Source organism: Haliotis rubra, unplaced genomic scaffold (genome assembly GCF_003918875.1).
Source record: "Haliotis rubra isolate DU_JTF1 unplaced genomic scaffold, ASM391887v1 Scf116, whole genome shotgun sequence".
Taxonomy (NCBI): domain Eukaryota; kingdom Metazoa; phylum Mollusca; class Gastropoda; order Lepetellida; family Haliotidae; genus Haliotis; species Haliotis rubra.
Genome location: NW_025765070.1, coordinates 317,344 through 339,968, shown reverse-complemented (window position 1 = coordinate 339,968; position 22,625 = coordinate 317,344). Strand labels below are relative to the sequence as shown.

Here is a 22,625-nt window from a genome sequence, read left to right as displayed (position 1 = left end):
CAACCATTATCTTCGAGATATCGCTACAGAAGATGTATCCCTTATCCACCAGTTTGGGCCCTTTGTAGTAGCGCAACAACTCACGATTGCAGAGAGACGATGAGAAACTCACCCGTATCACGTTGACTTGTTGATGCTAGGCCGGCAGAGAGTCCATGTTCCCCTGTCTTACACACGAGTCAGTGCATGAGTGATCTAGACTCAGTTTCAGTAATAGTCCTTACCTTAACATATGGATCGTTCTAGATAACTAGACATCGAGGCGTTCTAGTTATCTAAAAATCCACGAAATTTATTTCTTTTATTAATTTAAGAGAAGGTGGTCCCCCGATCATCATCAGGATGTTTTGACCAGCAATTGAAGCCGTAAGAAGAGTTCCCAGGGGGTATATGATCAGATGCTAATTTGATCTAACAGTCACAGTGAATCCCGATAGGTGGCTGTCCCACCACCTATTTTCTTCAGATTCGGTAAGCAATATAGTCAGGATAAGGGAAAATATGTAATTTTTATGATAAAATTAATATTTTATACTTATCGTGACTCATGATCTGAAGGGCCCTACGAACTGTCCCATCTCAGCACTATGAGCTTCACTGTAGGCCCTATTGTCGGCATATTCAGGAGAGAGTGATGAGAGCATGGCTCAGGTCACATGGGCAGACGTTTGGCGGGAAAGTAGAGCTCCGGATGGGTGAGTGAATTTTGACTGTTTTTGGGAACAAAGGGATTCAAGTTTCCGTCAAAAGAGAAAGGGAGATAAACAATATAGCATGAGTCAGGATAAGTGTAAAATATCAATTTTTATCATAAAAATTACATTTTGCATTATTAGTTAGTTATTAATATGCTGACATAAATCAATCTCATATTTTAGATTTTTCCTTATCCTGACTCATGCTCTTTTTGCTTGTCTTATTCTTCTTGCGAACATAGTGGAACACTTGTATCTCCCTAATTGAAGCTCCCTTCAATGTAAAATCACTAATTAGTACTCACCACGAGTTACCTCCCTTCCACAAGCGCGGGAACGAGGGCGCCACCTCCACCCATGTGCCTCACTCTCTCCTTCTTCGCCCAGTGAGCTGGACGTGAGAGCGCCTGTGTCTCCCGACACACTATATCCTTTGATTATATTTAGTTAGTTACCTCGTATAGACATCTATAGAGGTTTAGCTAGTATCCTTCAACAATTATATATTGATATTTAGTCGTGTTTCTACTGTTTATTCACGGGACGCCGTGTTTGTTTCAGTGGATTACGTTGATGAAAATTCTGTACTGTTGCAGATTACGTTTTTTATTCTGCTGCTGATCCGCATTTAATATGCCCTAGTTGTACTGCGCCATGTTCATTTTATTCACGTTGCAGTTGCGGTACTAATTTATCCAATTCTGCCTTTTATAAATATTTACTTTGCGTTTGAGACGCGCAGCAGATAGGTCGCGTATGCAGAGTCTAGCATGACTGATACACCTGAACCCCTCGCCAGTCTACTGCTGTTGGTCGACCCCCCTCCCGTGTGGTGTTCCGCTAGAGTGGTGGAGAGGCGGGGGACGTAGTCCGCCGCCTCCAAGAAGCGTCCTGCTTCCCCAGACATCCCATCGTCGCAGCCGAAGACTAGAGGGTTTTCTACTGCATCTCAACGCAGACTTCGCACCCCCAGGGCAGCATCGACCTCTGAGGGGAAATCAACGAAGTCTACTAGAACTTTCTCAGCCGAGATTGTTCCCATCGCAGATTTGGGCCTGTATGATGATCAGCCGATCATCATACCTGATGTACATCAAAAGAATGACCAATGTCGGCAACAGTGATGTCAGCGCAGATCAACATGCAGCCTGATGTACCAACGCTGATATTCGATGATCTTCCTGAAGGTCCCGTAAGCTACCAACACTCAGCGCAGACTTCGCACTTGACCAGGGCAGGCGTCGACCTCTGAGGGAAATCAGCGAAGTCTACTAGGACTTTCTCAACCGAGATTGTTCCAGCCGCTGAACTGGGCCTCTACGATGATCAGCCGATCATCATCCCCGACGTACGCCACAAGAAGCGACCGGTGACAGCTACAATGACATCAGCAGAGATCGCCATGCAGCCTGATGTCTCTACACTGATGTCAGACGACTTCCCTGAGGGCCCCACCGCTAACATCGCAGAGAGGGCACCGACTACTTCGTCGCAGACCATCCCAGATGAACTGTTGCGGCAAATCATGATCATGATGGAGGGCCACTACAGACTGGAGAAGCAGCCAGCCCAGGGCCTGAGCCTTCGCGAAGGTTCCAACGCAGACGACACCCCAGAGGCACCCCCCGTCAGCGTAGCAGCCACGACGAAGCCACCTTCGCGAAGGAAGTCGCAGACCACCTCGACGAAGGACCCAGATGTACAGCCTTCGCGAAGGCGGGATAGATCATCACCTTCCTCGGCTACATCCTTAGATGCAGACTCAGACCACCAGACCACACGGAAGCCTTCGCGAAGGTCAAGTCGCCGTTCCCCAGGACCGGACGCAGAGGAAGCTTCGCGAAGGCCTTCGCGAAGGACACCTGACCACAGATCGTCATCGTCCAGAAGGACTTCGAGGGACTACACAAGAGCTTCGCGAAGCTATCAACATTCTCCTCACAGGTCTCCGAGAAGGTCAACCCATAGACGCAGATCACCAAGACGATCGCCTCGCCGTTCACCGCGCCGATCTCCTCGTACATCACCACGTCGATTGCCTCACAGGTCACCACACAGTCTGCACACAAGTCTACAGTCAGGTCTCCCCGAACGTCACCCGACATAGAGATAGAAACACACAGTCCACCGTCAGAAGAGCATCAACCTCTCATCAGCGATGCTGGGATAGAAGATGATAGAGGCATCATTTTCTCAGACGCTGAGATACGATATTGGATGGTAAACAACCTAGATCTCTCTTCACCTTCCAAGAGTGGCAACTCGGCGCAGACATACCTGATGAAGGAAGACGATGCAGACACCATCACCTTACCTCCGATCGACCCGATTGCTGCGGTGCCACAGAATGAGGACACAGCCTACCATAAAGCCATGAAAGTTCAAATGCCAGAGGCGTATGTTCTTGGCCTTAATAGATCTAGAACGATCAATAAGATTCTTATCACTAGATTTCTTGACACAACTTCTGAAGATGATAGGATGATCTACTCGGCTCTACTTATGCAGAACCAGCAAGAACCACACCTTGTATGAAGCTAACGCTCATATATTGTTCGGACTATAAACACTTCGCTAAGGAAGTCCCAGGCCGCCTCCGCGAAGGAGATAGAGCCTCACCAGTTACAAGGGACGTCGCGGAGGAGTAACGCTTCACCGACCCCACATCCTGTTAAACACAGAGGCCGTTCGCGAAGCAAGAGCTCATATATATATATACTAATCGGGCTTTGACTCGATACCTTCGCGAAGGTCGCGAAGGCTAAGTGGCTCCAAGTCTACTTCACCCAGAAGATCTAGAAGGGATACTTCGAGAGCTTCACGAAGTCTCCGGCGTTCACCGAGGAAGTCTCCTCCAAGGTCTCCATATACTAGCCACTCGTCATATATAGCTACTCGTCAGTCCGTTCAAGACATCGCATAAGTTGTCTATCAACTGTATACCAGATGCCGTCTATAAGCCTACGCGAAGACAATTGCACAGGCTATTTACAACACAGAACGTCGCTGTATTAATTAGTCAACGACGTTTCATAGATCTTCACAGAAATCAACTGTTTACGTATAGATTGCTAGAATATGCAATCCCGGACGACGATACGATTATCTACATGCGTGACCATTACGCATATCTGCAGACAATTCAATATCGAAATTGAACAGCAGCCTTGTTACAGCGAGTATAACTCATAATCGTCAACGTTTCTGAGAAGAAATATGTACAACAAGTTCAGCTTTAATTCTACAATTATGACGATACATTCATGTATACAGTCTACAAGCTGACAACTTGCAAGTTTATTGTACCTTTATATAAGGAAGTCGGAATTATATTCAAAACTGAAGTTACTTTCACGACAGCCAGGAAAATAACCTACCCAGCATTAATATTACAGAGCGAGGTAAAGACCGACGATTATGCTAATATCAACGACGGCAAGATTTTATACAAGGTTTTTTCCTGCTACACTGGTGACATCACAGCGCGGGTATTCTACAGAATCAAAATGCCTTGTTCTGATTGGACCGCGATGGACAACGACCTACGCAGAGGTCGATCTTAGTTCACAGTTCAAGACTTACGTTACAAGTGACAACTATATATCAGTGAACGAGCAAGCCTCCTTACAGTCCAGTTAATCTGAACCTTCATGATTGGGCTGCTTTCTTCAGGTTAGAGACCTCCCCTGTCAAGTTAGGGCGAGGGGCACGGCAGTCAGGCGATTTTACATAAAGTTCAACGAGGACAGACACACCTGGTTGTGCACCTACATCGTCAAGGACTTCGCAGCAAATTACCTAGACGACGGGATACAAGTGGATCTAAATCCACAGCGTCTCAGACTACAGCTGAATTTCATCATCAAGCTACTAACACAACTAGATGGTTAGTAAACCTACTTAAGCTTTCTGATTGGAGAATTAAAACGGTAGTTTCACACTCCAACTTGGGGATCTGAATATAGTGCTCCAACACCTCACAAGTGAGGTTTATGAACACGCCTGGATGACATACTTGGACTCCATGATACGATGATTCTATCACGATGGCCAGCAAGAGCACTGTAAATTTATCTCCACCGAACCAAACAGGAAGGAAAAATGCAACAGATTATTTCCTCTATCATCAACTTACGCAGAATGAAGTCTCACGTACTATATCTCCGTTTGGATCAGAACTGTCATACTACGTGCATACAAGACGGATGGACCCAATCCGACCCTCCATGAGCTTTTAATACTCATGATATTAGAGCGCTAACTTCTACAATTGATCTACACAAATGTTATTTGAAATAATGGAGGGTTTATTTCTGGAGATCCGATATGGTGGTTGCCAACCATTATCTGAGAGATATCACCACCGAGGACGTCTCAGGTATCCACCAATTCGATCCCATGGTCCTCGCACAACAGTTGACAGTTCCTCGGAGAAGATAAGTCAATCTTACAGATTTCTACTTATCTTATAACAGTACTAAATAGCTACATGCTATATATAATTTGCTTAAGTTCCTTTTATCATCACAGTACTATGATTATTACATCATACAATATATAAGTTAACAACTCTACAGAGTTTGTTATTATATATTTACCTTAAGTTAATCATATCTTAAGAGTAGTACAATGGTTACATGATAAATGCATTAGCTAAACAAACTCTACAGAGTTTTTGGCTATTATATACGTAGCTTAAGTTAATTATATCTTAAGCATAGTACTATACTCATATTGAAAAATATATTAGCTAACAAACTCTACGGAGTTTTGCTATTATATAGGTAGCTTAAGCTTATTCATATCTTAAGCTCAGTACTATGTTTATATCATATAGGTATATTAGCTAACAAACTCTTAAGAGTTTTTTGCTATTTGGCTTAAGTGTCATCATATCTTAAGCAATATGGTTACATTATAACATGTATTAGCTAACAAACTGTACAGAGTTTTTGCTATTATATATGTAACTTAAGCTTATTCATATCTTAAGCGCAGTACTATGTTTATATCATATAGGTATATTAGCTATCAAAAATCTAAAAGAGGTTTTTGCTATTATATATTTGGCTTAAGTTTCATCATATTTTAAGCTTTATGGTTACATTATAACATGTATTAGCTAACAAACTCTCACGGAGTTTTTGCTATTATATATGTAGCTTAAGGTTTCCTTCATAAGCTCAATACTAGGTTTATCTCATATAAGTATTTTAGCTAACAAACTCTAAAGGTTTTTTTTGCTATTATACAATTAGCTTAAGTTTCATCATATCTTAAGCAGTATGGTTACATTATAAAATGTATTAGCTAACAAAACTCTCACGGAGTTTTGCTATTATATATATAGCTTAAGTTTAATCATATCTTAAGCTCAGTACTATGTTTATAACATAAAAGTATATTAGTTAATAAACTCTAAGGAGTTTTTTGCTATATACATTTAGCTTAAGTCTAATCTTATCTTAAGCTTAGTACTATGGTTACATTATAAATCTATTAGCTAATAAACTCTACAGAGTTTTTGGCTATTGTATATGTAGCTTAAGTTAATTATATCTTAAGCACAGTACTATACTCATATTGTAAAAATATATTAGCTAACAAACTCTACAGAGTTTTGCTATTATATATGTAGCTAAAGCTTATTCATATCTTAAGCTCAGCATTATATCTATATCATATAAGTATATTAACTAACAAACTCTAAAGAGTTTTGCTATTATATAATTAGCTTAAGTTTAATCATATCTTAAGCTTAATACTATGTTTATATCTTAAAGTATTTTAGCAAACAAACTCTAAGGAGTTTATACTAGCATATTAACAAGCTGAAGTCTATTAGTCTTAAGCATTGTATTAATGTTATATATACTTTATCATAATAAGTACATTGTAATAACCTTTATATGGCAGCTGATAAGTTAGCAGCAGGAATTCATCAGTTCAGTGCCTTTATGAAGTTCCCATAGGGTTATTACAATCATCACAGTTCAAATCACTAATTATTAAAATCCAAAGTATTATATATTCCCACCTCCTTTTCCGTCGGATTCTACAAGCAAAAAGGGCATGAGTCAGGATAAGGAAAAATATGTAATTTTTGGAATAAAATTGATATTTTATACTTATCCTGACTCATGAGGTAAGCCCTCCCATCCTCCCCACATAACACTTTGGATTTCCCTGTAAATTCAAATGTTGGGCTCAGTATATGAGGAGAGAGTGAGGCACATGGGTGGAGGTGGCGCCCTCGTTCCCGCGCTTGTGGAAGGGATTTAACTCGTGGTGAGTACTCATTAATGATTTTACATTGAAGGGAACTTCAATTAGGGAGATACAAGTGTTCCACTATGTTCGCAAGAAGAATAAGACAAGCAAAAAGAGCATGAGTCAGGATAAGTATAAAATATCAATTTTACTCTAAAAATTACATTTTGTTCCATTTCAGAATATAGTAAACATAAGAGATTCAGAAGTGTAATGTTACTCTTGTTTGACTCAGGCAACATGAACCCAACGGAGAGGCAGAGGACCTGGAAGGAGAAGCGTGTGTTCTTTCTTACCCCCCCAAGTGATAACCAATGACCTGAGTAGGGGCACCTGCCCTGCTGACACTGTTAAGTGTCTAGTTATTGATGAGGCACACAAGGCACTTGGAAACCATGCTTATTGTCAGGTATTATTTTGGCTTGTGCCTTTTGTAGATCAGCAAGAGCTATAGTGTGTTATCCACATATTACTTAGGAAATGGCACCAATACTCTACACACTTCTGATTTTGTCAGTTATTACAACTATCAACATATCCAAAGGATCAAGTGGTTTCAACATGTGACCAGAATTATTACGATTCATGTTTTGTCATTCCCATCTATCCGTGCTCATTGTCATATGCCTACATCACTCAGGGTATATCCCCAGATCAGGCTGACATGCTGTTCTGTAACTGAAAGCATTAGCAGCATCAATAAACCCAGGAGAGTGACTAAGAGCCTCTCTGTGTCCAGTTGTTTATTACTCACAGTTCACAGTGCCAGATTTGGACAGTATCATGTATTTCTTCATTGCAGGTTGTGAGGGAACTGGTGAAATATACACAGCAGTTTCGAATTGTAGCTCTCAGTGCTACCCCTGGAAGTGATATCAAGGTCAGTAAGCCACGTGTCAGTAGTGGGAACATCTTTTTGGGATTAGATTGTACTAACACTCTGGATTGATTTTATCAATATCAATCACTGTTTTCCACAAGTAATGTGTCCCCAGCTTTCGAAATAGCTACTAGCCCGCTAGCCAAATGCTAGTTGATTGTGAATCGGGCCAGCAATATATTGTTAATGCTATGCCAACTGGCTAGCTGAAAATCTCAGATAATTTGTTCTTTATTTAATGGACATGAATATGATGAAGTCAATTATTAAAGTGGTAAAAGTCTGTCCACAAAAGTTTCGTCATATTTATGACCAAAGTGCATTTTGATATTGATATTTTGCTGGGCCACTGAAGTAAGATGTTGGCTAGCAACATTTTTACTTAACTAGCCCTCCTGGTCAGTGACTTTTCAAAATTAATTCATACACTGTGTGTCCACACTAAAAAATCTTTTCCCCCAATATTTATTGATGAAAGATATAATTGTTACAATGCCATGTATAACTTAGATCACATGTTTTTATGAAACACCTTCTCCTCTAAACCAGTATAAGGACTGACCGTGTGTTGATGATTATATACATGGTCTGGGTGTGATGTACTGTTGCAGGCTGTGCAACAAGTCATTACCAACCTACTGATATCACACATTGAACTGAGGACAGAGGAGTGTATTGACATCAAACCATACACTCATGAGAGGAAGGTAGAGAAGATTGTGGTAGCACTTGGAGAAGAACTATTGATGATACAGAAGAAGTATGTGCAGGTGGGTATACCTGAAGTGGAACACTCCTGGAATATACTCCTCCCCTTAACTCTAACATTGTAAGCATTCTGATTGACTGTACAAACAATATATGATCTCTTTGTGGTCAGGTGATGAGTATAGTAGTCCAGCGTTTGATCCATCATCGAGTTCTCTACAGCCAGCGAGAGGTGACAAGTCTCTCCAAGTTCCTCATATTGAAAGCAAGGGAGGCATTTCGACAAAACCCTCCTCCAAGTATGCCTGTAAGTACATATTGTTTTCCGCCGTTGATGAATATCTTATCATTAATTTACTTATTTTTAGCTCATCCTATAATGAACCATTGGAGCAAGTTTGTCATCCCATAGAGCATATTTATGTTGACCTTGTTGTACGTGGGACTTTGGAATGAACATTCTCTGGTCTTTTCTTAATTATTTTGCTGACTGTTGTAAGAACTTGTGGAAGTTCTACCTCAATCCTTTGTTTTCTGACATTGCTCCTAAAGTGAATACCACGGTTTATTGTGTTAATTGTCAGAGCCATCAGTATGGTGTGGTTGAGGGTGACTTTGCCTTGGCTCTCAGCCTCTACCATGGCTATGAACTGCTGCAACTGCATGGCCTCCGGTCGCTCTACAACTTCCTGGAGGGAGTCATCAACAGGGATAAAGGTTATGGTCGGACCAAGACAGAGCTCATGAAGAATGGGAACTTCCTTGAAATCATGGACCTCCTGAAAACAAAGTATACAATGGATGACAGGTGTGTACTGAAACAGTCAATAGGCACTGTTACTTGATACAACAGACATCAAGACAAAATTCCCTGTTGTTACGTTTTTATTATGAATGTGTATTCACATATGTCTAGTGTTTCCTAATGCTCCCCCTTAATACTTCTCTAACTGAAGAAAAATGACCTGTTTGGACAAACAACAACCTGCATAGTAGAATGTTGAGGTTTATGTAATCAGTATTTTTATCAATCTTTACATCCCTGCTAAGTAAGTATAGCCTGCATCCAAGATGAGTGACTCTGGTAAAGTTGAGTGTGTTGTTTGCTCACACGTTGTTACCTGATGTGTAGTTCATGGAGCTGTTCCCAGAAGCAGGCCAGCTTGGTCTCAGGTCATCCCAAGATGAAGAAGCTGGAGCAAGTCACCCTGGAACACTTCAACACATCACACCAGGGTAATGCCATTCTGTATGACTGCTGCACACTGGTTGCAGCATTAGAGTAATGGTGTTCTGTATCAGAGGCCCAGATAAGCTGCGTATCCGGGTAAAATACGCATATAAAATTTCCAATTACGCATTGAAAAATAATTGTTGCGTACCAATTACGCATTTAAAATGTTAGATACGCAGAAAGTTTAAAACAAATGCGTACGGAATATATTTATAAAAATCGCTTGTGTAATGAAAAAGACATTGATTGCTATCAAGTTGTACTGTTAGTATAGGACAACTGTTGTACTGTCAGGTATAGGATGAATGATTTTTTATGAAATCATTTCCATTATATTTAAGTTGGTTTTGATTAGGTATGACATAAGGCAGAACATACCTGCTTAGTAAACTTACTCAATGAGTAAAATGACTGTAATACCAACATATTTGAAAGCAGTGGGTAACGGAAAATGAAATACCCACTCAATACTCATAATACCCACTCCAAAAAAATACAGTGGGTACAGTACCCACATGAGCTAAATCTTATCTGGATCTCTGTGTATGACTGCTGCACACTGGTTGCAGCATTAGAGTAATGGTGTTCTGTATGACTGGTTGCAGCATTAGAGTAATGGTGTTCTGTATGACTGGCTGTAGCATTAGAGTAATGGTGTTCTGTATGACTGGCTGTAGGATTAGAGTAATGGTGTTCTGTATGACTGGCTGTAGGATTAGAGTAATGGTGTTCTGTATGACTGGTTGCAGCATTAGAGTAATGGTGTTCTGTATGACTGGCTGTAGCATTAGAGTAATGGTGTTCTGTATGACTGGCTGTAGCATTAGAGTAATGGTGTTCTGTATGACTGCTGCACACTGGTTGCAGCATTAGGGTAATGGTGTTCTGTATGACTGGCTGTAGCATTAAAGTAATGGTGTTCTGTATGACTGGTTGCAGCATTAGGGTAATGGTGTTCTGTATGACTGGTTGTAGCATTAGAGTAATGGTGTTCTGTATGACTGGTTGTAGCATTAGAGTAAAGGTGTTCTGTATGACTGGTTGCAGCATTTGAGTAATGGTGTTCTGTATGACTGGTTGTAGCATTAGAGTAATGGTGTTCTGTATGACTGGTTTCAGCATTAGGGTAATGGTGTTCTGTATGACTGGTTGCAGCATTAGAGTAATGGTGTTCTGTATGATTGGCTGTAGCATTAAAGTAATGGTGTTCTGTATGACTGCTGCTGACTGGCTGTAGCATTAGAGTAATGGTGTTCTGTATGACTGGTTTCAGCATTAGAGTGGTGGTGTTCTGTATGATTGGCTGTAGCATTAGAGTAATGGTGTTCTGTATGACTGGCTGTAGCATTAGAGTAATGGTGTTCTGTATGACTGGTTGTAGCATTAGAGTAATGGTGTTCTGTATGACTGCTGCACACTGGTTGCAGCATTAGAGTAATGGTGTTCTGTATGATTGGCTGTAGCATTAAAGTAATGGTGTTCTGTATGACTGCTGCTGACTGGCTGTAGCATTAGAGTAATGGTGTTCTGTATGACCGGTTGCAGCATTAGAGTAATGGTGTTCTGTATGATTGGCTGTAGCATTAAAGTAATGGTGTTCTGTATGACTGCTGCTGACTGGCTGTAGCATTAGAGTAATGGTGTTCTGTATGACTGGTTGTAGTATTAGAGTAATGGTGTTCTGTATGACTGGTTGCAGCATTAGAGTAATGGTGTTCTGTATGACTGGCTGTAGCATTAGAATAATGGTGTTCTGTATGACTGGTTGTAGCATTAAAGTAATGGTGTTCTGTATGACTGCTGCTGACTTGCTGTAGCATTAGAGTAATGGTGTTCTGTATGATTGGCTGTAGCATTAGAGTAATGGTGTTCTGTATGACTGGCTGTAGCATTAAAGTAATGATGTTCTGTATGACTGGTTGCAGCATTAGAGTGGTGGTGTTCTGTATGACTGGCTGTAGCATTAAAGTAAATGTGTTCTGTATTACTGCTGCTGACCTGCTGTAGCATTAGAGTAAGGGTGTTCTGTATGACTGGTTTCAGTATTAGAGTAATGGTGTTCTGTATGATTGGCTGTAGCATTAGAGTAATGGTGTTCTGTATGACTGCTGCACACTGGTTGCAGCATTAGAGTAATGGTGTTCTGTATGACTGGCTGTAGCATTAGAGTAATGGTGTTCTGTATGACTGGCTGTAGCATTTCAGTAATGGTGTTCTGTATGACTGGCTGTAGCATTAGAGTAATGGTGTTCTGTATGATTGGCTGTAGCATTAGGGTAATGGTGTTCTGTATGACTGGCTGTAGCATTAGAGTAATGGTGTTCTGTATGACTGCTGCACACTGGTTGCAGCATTAGAGTAATGGTGTTCTGTATGATTGGCTGTAGCATTAAAGTAATGGTGTTCTGTATGACTGCTGCTGACTGGCTGTAGCATTAGAGTAATGGTGTTCTGTATGACTGGTTTCAGCATTAGAGTAATGGTGTTCTGTATGATTGGCTGTAGCATTAGAGTAATGGTGTTCTGTATGACTGGCTGTAGCATTAGAGTAATGGTGTTCTGTATGACTGGGTGTAGCATTAGAGTAATGGTGTTCTGTATGACTGCTGCACACTGGTTGCAGCATTAGAGTAATGGTGTTCTGTATGATTGGCTGTAGCATTAAAGTAATGGTGTTCTGTATGACTGCTGCTGACTGGCTGTAGCATTAGAGTAATGGTGTTCTGTATGACCGGTTGCAGCATTAGAGTAATGGTGTTCTGTATGATTGGCTGTAGCATTAAAAAAGTAATGGTGTTCTGTATGACTGCTGCTGACTGGCTGTAGCATTAGAGTAATGGTGTTCTGTATGACTGGTTTTGGCAGCATTAGAGTAATGGTGTTCTGTATGATTGGCTGTAGCATTAGAGTAATGGTGTTCTGTATGATTGGCTGTAGCATTAGAGTAATGGTGTTCTGTATGACTGGTTTCAGCATTAGAGTAATGGTGTTCTGTATGACTGGTTGCAGCATTAGAGTAATGGTGTTCTGTATGACTGGCTGTAGCATTAGAGTAATGGTGTTCTGTATGATTGGCTGTAGCATTAGAGTAATGGTGTTCTGTATGATTGGCTGTAGCATTAGAGTAATGGTGTTCTGTATGACTGGCTGTAGCATTAGAGTAATGGTGTTCTGTATGATTGGCTGTAGCATTAGAGTAATGGTGTTCTGTATGATTGGCTGTAGCATTAGAGTAATGGTGTTCTGTATGATTGGCTGTAGCATTAGAGTAATGGTGTTCTCTTTGTATGACTGTTGCCGATTTGCTGTAATCCAGAGTAATTTAATCTTGTATGACTGCAGTTGATTGGTTGAGTTGTTTCAAATGTGTTGTTCTGAGGTACAGTTGAATCACAGCAGAAAACCCTAATGTGGATTAGATAGCGTTCAAAGTTTGGTGGAATTAATTGTTTGAATGAGTGAGAGTTAGTGACGGGGGCAGTACACCAATTCATCAGCTGTTCACAGTCTTTCCCCCACTAATCAAAGTGTGGATCAAAGCTTATAAGCAAAGAGTATTGTTTCTTACCTTGTATATTTGCTTGTATAACTGTTTCATGAAACAATTTGAAGTGGAGTAGTTCTGTGTTCCTCAGCCACTCGCGTGATGATCTTCTCCCAGTACCGTGACAGCGTTCAGGAAATCACAGACATGTTGAACCTTCACAGACCAATGGTAATGGCCATGAGCTTCATAGGTCAGTCATCTACAGGGAAAGCAACCAAGGGATTCACTCAGAAAGAACAGCTTAAGGTCTGTGAATTTGTCATCTAACAAACATGCAAGAAATGAAAGCCATCAATAATATTTCATTTCCTACATTACAAGAAAAAAAATCAAGATTAGGTCAAGAAATGTGTATGGGTATATGTATTAATATATTGTGGTTATTATCATTTCAATCATTTCGAATGTAACTCCCTCCAGGTAATGAAAGAATTTCGAGAAGGTGGGTACAACACTTTAGTGTCAACATGTGTCGGTGAAGAAGGCCTTGACATTGGTGATGTGGATCTGATTATCTGCTTTGATGCACACAAGTCTCCAATCCGCCTGGTGCAGAGAATGGGGCGCACAGGGAGGAAGAGGCAAGGCCGCATAGTCATGCTGGTCACTGCTGGCAAAGAGGAACAGGTAATGGGGCACAGCAGGGTAGGGAGTTACAGCAGCAGGGTGGAGGGGGCACAGTAGGGGAGGGGGTTACAGTAATAGGGTGGACAGGCCACAGTAGGGGAGGGTTACAGTAGTAGAGTGGAGAGGGGCACAGTAGGGTAGGGGGTGACAGTAGTAGGGTGGAGGAGGCACAGTAGGGTAGGGAGTTACAGTAGTAGGGGTGGAGGGGGGCACAGTAGGGTGGGGAGTTACAGTAGTAGGGTGGAGGCACAGTAGGGTGGGGAGTTACAGTAGCACAGTGGAGGGCACAGTAGGGTAGGGGTGACAGTAGTAGGATGGAGGGGCACAGTAGGGTATGGAGTTACAGTAGTAGAGTGGAGGGGGCACAGTAGGGTAGGGGGTGACAGTAGTAGGATGGAGGAGGCACAGTAGGGTAGGGGGTTACAGTAGTAGGATGGAGGGGGCACAGTAGGGTAGGGAGTTACAGTAGTAGGATGGAGGGGCACAGTAGGGTGGGGGTGACAGTAGTAGGATGGAGGGAGGCACAGTAGGGGTGAGGGGGTGGGATGTAGGAGGCGGTAGGGTGGGGGTAGGGGGCACAGTAGGGTGGAGGGGGGGTAGGGGGTGACAGTAGTGGAGAGGGCACAGTAGGGTAAGGGGTTAGGGTGGAGGGGGCACAGTAGGGTGGGGGTGACAGTAGTAGGATGGAGGAGGCACAGTGGGGTGGGGGGTGACAGTAGTAGGATGGAGGAGGGGCGGTTACAGTAAGTTGGGATGGAGTGGAGGGCACAGTAGGGTAGGGAGGTTACACAGTAGTAGGGGGTGAGTAGCACAGTGGAGGTAGTGGGATGGAGGGGACACAGTAGAGGGTAGGGGGTTACAGTAGTGGGATGGAGGAGGCACAGTAGGGTGGAGGGGGTGACAGTAGTGGGATGGAGGGGCACAGTAGGGGAGGGGAGGGTAGTAGGGTGGAGGGCACAGTGCAGGTGGAGGGGGCACAGTAGGGGTAAAGGGGTGACAGTGGTAGGATGGAGGGGCACAGTAGGGTAGGGTGACAGTGAAGTAGGATGGAGGGGACACAGTAGGGTAGGGAGTGACAGTAGTAGGATGGAGGGAGGCAGGCTGTAGGGTAGGGGTTACAGTAGCAGGTGGAGGGGCACAGTAGGGAGGGGTGACAGTGGTGTAGAGTGGAGGCAGCACAGTAGGGTGGGGTGAAAGGAGTACAGTAGTAGGGTGGAGGGGCACAGTAGGGTGGGGAGTTACAGTGGCAGTGGAGGGCACAGTATGGGGGGAGGGTGACAGTGGTACAGTTGGAGGGGGAGGCACAGTAGGGTATGGGTTGGTGTGGCACAGTGGAGAGGGCACAGTTAGGTGGGGGTGACAGTAGTAGGATGGAGGGGGTGACAGTAGCAGGTGGAGGGCATGGGATGGTAGTGGGTGAGTAGGATGGAGGGTGGCACAGTAGGGTAGGGAGTTGGTAGGTAGTAGGGTGGAGAACAGGTAGGGTGGGGGGTGACTGAGTGGGGCACAGTGGGTGAGGGGCACAGTAGGGTAGGGAGTTACAGTGGGTAGGGGAGTGGAGGGGGCACAGTGGGGTGAGGGGTGACAGTAGTAGGATGGAGGGAGGCACAGTGGGGTGGGGGTGACAGTGAGTGGGTGGAGGAGCACAATGTGGGGTATGGGTTAGTAGGGGCGGCACAGTAGTGGGGTTACAGTGGAGGGGCACAGTAGGGTAGGGGGTGACGGTAGTAGGGATGGAGGAGGCACGAGTAGGGAAGGGTTACAGTGGTAGGGTGGAGGGGCACAGCAGGGTGGGGGGTGACGGTGAGTAGAAGTGGAGGGGGACACAGTGGGGAAGGGTTACAGTAGTAGGATGGAGGGACACAGTAGGTTAAGGGAGTTACGGTAAGTAGGATGGAGGAGCACTGTAGGGTAGGGGTTACAGTGAAGTAGGATGGATGGAGGCGCACAGTGGGGGAGGGTTACAGTGTAGGGTGGAGGAGCACAGTAACAGGTGGAGGGGCACAGTAGGGTAGGGGGTGACAGTGGCAGGTGGAGGGGCACAGTGGGGAGGGGTGACAGTGAAGTAGGATGGAAGGGCACAAGTAGGGTAAGGGGTGACAAGTAGATGTGGAGGGAGCACAGTAGGGTGGGGGTGACAGTAGTAGGGTGGAGGGGCACAGTAGTGTTGGAGTTGACAGTAGCAGGAGTGGAGGGAACTGTAGGGTAAGGGGTGACAGTAGTAGAGTGGAGGGACACAGTTGGGTGTAGGGTGACGATAGTAGAGTGGAGGGGCAGCAGTAGGGTGGGGGGTGAAAGTAGGATACGGATGGAGGAGGCACAGTTGGGTGGGGTTGAGGTAGCAGGTGGAGAACAATGGTGGGAAGGACAATGAAATAATCGGAGTAAAGGAGTGGGAAAGGCAGGTGGAGGGAGTGCACAACTGATGGGATGGGAGAAACACTGAAATAGTAGAGTGGAAGTGGGGTGGGGTTGGAAGTTGGGAGAAGGTGGTAAAGTGGAAGTGAGCAATGGTAGTGGAGGGGGCACAGTAGGTAGGGGGTTACAGTAGTCAGGATGGAGGCACAGGAGTAGGGTGACAGTAGGATGGAGGGCACAGTAGGGTATGGAAGTTACAGTGGCTGGGTGGAGTGGGCACGGTGGGTAGGGTGGGGTGACAGTGGTGGGATGGAGGGGCTGGTGGGGTGTGGAGACGGTAGTGGAGGGGCACAGGGTGAGGGGTGTAAGTTACAGTAGTAGGGTGGAGGGGCACAGGTGGGGTGGGGGTGACAGTGGTAGGATGGAGGGGCACAGTAGGGTGGGAGTTGGTGGTAGGGTGGAGGGGCACAGTGGGGTATGGGTTACAGTAGCAGGTGGGAGGGGCACAGTAGGGTGGGGGGTGACAGTAGTAGGATGGAGGGGCACAGTAGGGTGGGGGGTGACAGTAGTAGGAGGGAGGGAGGCACAGTAGGGTAGGGGGTGACAGTAGCAGGTGGAGGGGCAGTAGGGTAATGGAGTGACAGTAGTAGGATGGAGGGGCACAGTAGGAGTGGGGTGACAGTAGTAGGGATGGAGGGGCACAGTAGGGTGGGGGTTACAGTGGCAGTAGGGTGGAGGAGGCACAGTAGGGGTGGGGGTGACAGTGGCAGTAGAGTGGAGGGGACACAGTGGGGGGGAAGGGGGTGACGGTGAGTAGGATGGAGGGGGCACAGTAGGGTAGGGGTGACAGTGGTAGGTGGAGGGGGCACAGTAGGGTAGGGGTTACAGTGAGTAGGATGGAGGGAGGCACAGTAGGGTATGGGTTACAGTGAGGTGGAGGGGGCTTTGAGGGGTAGGGGGGTGAAAGTAGTAGGGTGGAGGAGGCACAGTGGGGTGGGGTGACAGTAGTAGGGTGGAGGGACACAGTGGGTGGAGGGGTGACAGTAGTAGGATGGAGGGGCACAGTGGGGTGGGGTTACAGTGGTAGGATGGAGGGTGCACAGTTGGGTAGGGGGTGACATGAAGTAGAGTGGAGGGCACAGTGGGGTATGAAGTTACAGTAGCAGGTGGAGGGTGCACAGTGTGGTAGGGGTGACACAGTAGTAGGTGGAGGGGCACAGTAGGGTGGGAAGTTACAGTAGTAGGTGGAGGGGCACAGTAGGGTGAGGGGTGACAGTAGCAGGTGGAGGGGCACAGTAGGGTATGAAGTTACAGTAGCAGGTGGAGGGGCACAGTGGGGTAGGGGGGGTGACAGTAGTAGAGAGTGGAGGGGCACAGTAGGGTAAAGGAGGTTACAGTAGCAGGTGGAGGAGGGCACAGTAGGGTAGGGGGTGACAGTAGTAGGATGGAGGGGGGCACAGTAGGGTAGGGAGTTACAGTAGTAGGATGGAGGGAGCACAGTAGGGTGGGGAGTTACAGTGCTGGTTGAGTGGAGGAGGGCACAGTAGGGTGGGGGTGACAGTGAGTAGGATGGAGGGGGCACAGTAGGGTGATGGAGTTACAGTAGTAGAGTGGAGGGGCACAGTGGGAGGGAGGGGGTGACAGTAGTAGGTGGAGAAGGCACAGTAGGGTGAGGGTGACAGTAGCAGGTAGGGTGGGAGGGGTGGGGGTGACAGTGGGGGATGAGGGGTGACAGTAGTAGATGGTTATGGAGAGCACAGTTGGAGAATAGGGAAAGTAGTTGACAGTAGTAGGGTGGAGGGGCACAGTAGGGTAGGGTTACAGTAGTGGCTTGGAGGGGACACGGTAAAGTCGGGGGTGACAGTAGTAAGTCGTTGAAGTAAAGGATGGAGGGGCACTTCGGTGGGTGGGGAACTGGATGGAAGTAGAGTGGAGGGGCAGTAGGGTATTAGAGATTGGTAGCAGGTGGAGGTCTGGTGGTGGTAGTTGTTAGTGGAAGGTGGAAGGGGCAGTAGGGTATGGAGGTTGAAGTAACAGGTGGCAAGTAGGGTAAGGGGTTCAGTTGGTGGAGGGGCACAGTAGGGTGTGGAAGTTGCTGGCAGGTGGAGGGGCTGTAGTAGGGTAAGGGTGGTAACAGTATGAAGTGAGGATGAGAGGTGGCAGTAGGGTAGGGAGTTACAGAAGTGGGTGGGAGAGAGGGCAGTAGGGTAGGAGTTAATTAAGGAGTGGAGGGGCAGTGGGGGAGGGTGACAGTGAAGTATTGGGATGAGGGGCTGGTAGGGTGTGGAGTTACGGTGGTAGGTGGAGGAACTGAAGTAGGGTAGGGGTGACAATGAAAGGGGATGGAGGCTGCACAGGCTAGGGTGGGGTGACAGTGAAGGTAGGGGTGGAGGGCGCACGGCTAGGGGGAGGGTGACGTGGTCGGATCGGAGGAAGACTGGTTAGGTAGAGTTGGTAGCAGGGTGGAGAGGGGGCACAGTAGGGTAGGGTTACAGTAGTAGCTTGGAGGAGGCACAGCATGGTAGGGGGTTACAGTTAGTGGTGTTCCGATGATCGATTATAATCGATAATTGATTGGTTACCCTTTTCCGATGCGATGATCGATTGCAAAATTTCATAATCGTTTGTTGCTGATAATTCTTAGAAAAACAGTAATGAATACCCAACTCAGACCACAAGACAAGGGTCGGTCACCGATAATTATAACTTCTATCTTCATTATTCACTGAAATCACAATCATATTGCGTCTACACACGCTTCGAAATGAAGTGTAGTTTACAGAAAATGGATATGCATATATATTTTGTTTTGCTAAGTGTCATATTTATTGTAGCTGGCGTTCACAACAAAGTGGCATGTGTATTTCACCTCATGTCATGCACGTACAACTTTCACTTACCATGTTCATGAGGGTTCTCTTTTCACTCCAACCGTGATAGCACCAATTTCAGTTTCAGATTATTCTCAACAATCACAAACTGATTACCGCCTCGTCATCCATGGAGGCCCTAGTTTAGAGTAACATCGGTGAAAACGTGTGTGAAATGGCATGTTTATTTCACCTCATTCCAAACGCGTTCAACTTCCGCTTACCATCTTTGTGAGGGTCCGTATAACCTTAGTGTTGATTATACATATTTTACATTGATAGAGCAAAACCTTTAAGTAAACTTATACAATGCTAGGATATATTTCTCTTGGTAAAATAATAGTTTTAGATATTATATTTTACCGATCACTGCTGCAGAATTCATCCTGTTATTATCCTTCGCAACGCGTTTTGTGGGGGGTGTTAAAATGGATTCCGTCCGTGCACATTGGTCTTTTCCGGAGCAGAACTTTAAACCATTCAATATTTCTTCACCAAACTTGGCACATGGATATATCTGGTGGTGTACTGGTGCCTTTTGGTAGTTTTGGTATTCTGAAATAAATATTTTTGGCGTTTCCATGGCAACAGGTTTGACTTAGACTGAAATTGGTGATAGTGCTCTTTTCCAGAGCAGAACTCTAAAACTGTTCACTATTTCTTCACAAAACTTGGCACATAGATTGGTCTAGTGGTGTACTGGTGCCTTTTGGTAGTTTAGGAATTCTGAATAAAATATTTTTGGCGTTTCCATGGCCACCTGGTTTGACTTAGAATGAAATTGGTGGTAGTGATCTTTTCCAGAGCAGAACTCTCAAACCATTCAATGTTTCTTCACCAAACTTGGCACATAGATTGGTCTAATGGTGTACTGGTGCTTTTGGTAAGTGATTTTGGTTGTGATTGTGTAAAATCTGCAAAAGAGTGAATTGAACTGTCAGCTTTTCTATATCTTGTTAGTCTGTCAGTATTTATTTTTGTACACATTTTTTTGTTGATCAGTGTAGACATGGGTTGTTTGTAATTTTGTACAATCTTGCCTCAAATGACAATTAAAACTTATGAAAAATATCATATTCAGGAGTTTTTAAGTAGATGCACACTCAAGTCATGTTTTTCACAGAAACCAAACACTAAAGCTGACATATTTCATTTAATGCTCACTACTATCACATATGTCTAAATATGACAAATATACAGTATTGCTGTATTGTGAAAGAGTTCAAATGTTTACCTGGGAATTGCGCAAGTTGTACAAAATATTTAATTCTTAATCAGTGTAACCGACTGTACAATCAATCATTGATCAGATGGGACAATCCGATTGCAACCGATAATCAATTATGAAATTTCAACCGATCCCCACCACTAGTAACAGTTGCAGGGTGGAGGGGGACACAGCAGGGTAGAGTGGTTACTGTAGCAGGGTGGAGGGGGGCACAGCAGGGTTGAGGGGGACAGTAGCACGGTGGAGGGGGCACAGCAGGGTAGGGAGCTACAGTAGCAGGGTGGAGGGGCACAGCAGGGTAGAGTGGTTACTGTAGCAGGGTGGAGGGGGACACACCACGGTAGGGGAGTTACAGCAGCAGGGTGGAGGGGGATTCAGTAGGGTAGGGGGTTACAGTAGGGGGGTGGAGAGGGTAGGGGTAGGGGAGCTACAGTAGCAGGGTGGATGGGGGCACAGCAGGGTAGAGTGGTTACTGTAGCAGGGTGGAGGGGGCACAGCAGGTTAGAGTGGTTACTGTAGCAGGGTGGATGGGGGCACAGCAGGGTGTAGAGTGGTTTCTGTAGCAGGGTGGAGGGGATTCAGTAGGGTAGGGGGTTACAGTAGCAGGGTGGAGGGGGATTCAGTAGGGTAGGGGTTACAGTAGCAGGGTGGAGGGGGGACACAGTAGTAGGGTGAGGGTAGGGTAGGGGAGCTACAGTAGCAGGGTGGATGGGGGCACAGCAGGGTAGAGTGGTTACTGTAGCAGGGTGGAGGGGGCACAGCAGGTTAGAGTGGTTTCTGTAGCAGGGTGGAGGGGACATGACAGCGTATAGTGGTTTCTGTAGCAGGGTGGAGGGCAGACACGGCAAGGTAGGGAGTTACAGTAGGAGGGAGAGGGACACAGTAAGGTAGGGGAGTTACGGTAGCAGCATTTGGGGAAGGGGGGGGCAAAGCAGGTTAGAGTGGTTACTGTAGCAGGGTGGAGTGGGGACACAGCAGGGTAGGGGAGTTACGGTAGCAGGGTGGAGGGCAGACACGGCAAGGTAGGGAGTTACAGTAGCAGGGAGGGGGACACAGCAGGGTAGGGGAGTTACTGTAGCAGGGTGGAGTGGGGACCCGACACGGCCAAGTCTCTGTTGGCGGTGCACAGTTTGGTTAAATCCAGACCCATTATTTGTTTTAAATTGGTTGCAATGCATGTCACCACCTTTTGTCAATGTATATTGGGTGGGAAGGAGGTAACATGACTTATAGCCAAAGTATTTGTTACAGATTTACAACCAGAGCCAGTACTCTAAGCGTAGTATTCACAAAGCCATTCTAAATGGGGCACGTTCTTTGCATCTATACCCAAATAATCCCCGAATGGTGCCCGATGGCCTCAGTCCAGCATGTCACAAGATGTTCATCACTGTCAAGGATGCTGCCAGCCTGAGCAGAGTCACCAAGGACCCAGGAGGCGCCAAGCAGAGGAGACTCCTGACAAGCAAGACTGGCACACGTAGGGAAACTGCTAGCATTGCATAGTGTTCACAACTATGTGTTGCAGACTTTCCTCTACCATTAATGGGCCTTTAGATTGATGTAAAACAGAGATGTGTAATGTTTCTTAGCTTTAAACTGTGTCAGCTGTGGATTTCAGTTGAATAACATCAGGTTTCAGGTGATCATATCTGCCTTTGTTGTCTGCCTTTGCTATATATACCAATTATACATCCCCAGTGGCTGTTCCATACAAGCTTACTAATATTGTCGTCATAGGTCCATTTTTATAAACTGATTGTATTGTGTGTAGTGAGTGTTACATCAGCTGTGTGTTGTGTAGTGTTACATCAGCTGTGTGTTATGTGTAGTGTTACATCAGCTGTGTGTTGTGTGTAGTGAGTGTTACATCAGCTGTGTGTTATGTGTAGTGTTACATCAGCTGTGTGTTGTGTGTAGTGTTACATCAGTTGTGTGTAGTGTTACATCAGCTGTGTGTTCTGTGTAGTGTTACATCAGTTGTGTGTAGTGTTACATCAGCTGTGTGTTCTGTGTAGTGAGTGTTACATCAGCTGTGTGTTATGTGTAGTGTTACATCAGCTGTGTGTTGTGTGTAGTGTTACATCAGTTGTGTGTAGTGTTACATCAGCTGTGTGTTCTGTGTAGTGTTACATCAGTTGTGTGTAGTGTTACATCAGCTGTGTGTTGTGTGTAGTGAGTGTTACATCAGCTGTGTGTTATGTGTAG

At 45.2% G+C, this 22,625-nt stretch overlaps 1 protein-coding gene across 1 annotated transcript in view; it reads left to right on the top strand.

Moving 5' to 3' along the window:
- The window catches only part of LOC124256052 (Fanconi anemia group M protein-like), a 77,491-nt gene that overhangs the window by 9,375 nt on the left and 45,491 nt on the right, over positions 1–22,625 (top strand). The window contains 10 exon segments of the mRNA XM_046689981.1: positions 7,201–7,262; positions 7,264–7,374; positions 7,768–7,845; positions 8,457–8,615; positions 8,726–8,860; positions 9,138–9,361; positions 9,686–9,789; positions 13,423–13,580; positions 13,755–13,961; positions 21,669–21,897. Of these exon segments, the coding sequence (XP_046545937.1) occupies positions 7,201–7,262; positions 7,264–7,374; positions 7,768–7,845; positions 8,457–8,615; positions 8,726–8,860; positions 9,138–9,361; positions 9,686–9,789; positions 13,423–13,580; positions 13,755–13,961; positions 21,669–21,897 (1,467 nt within the window).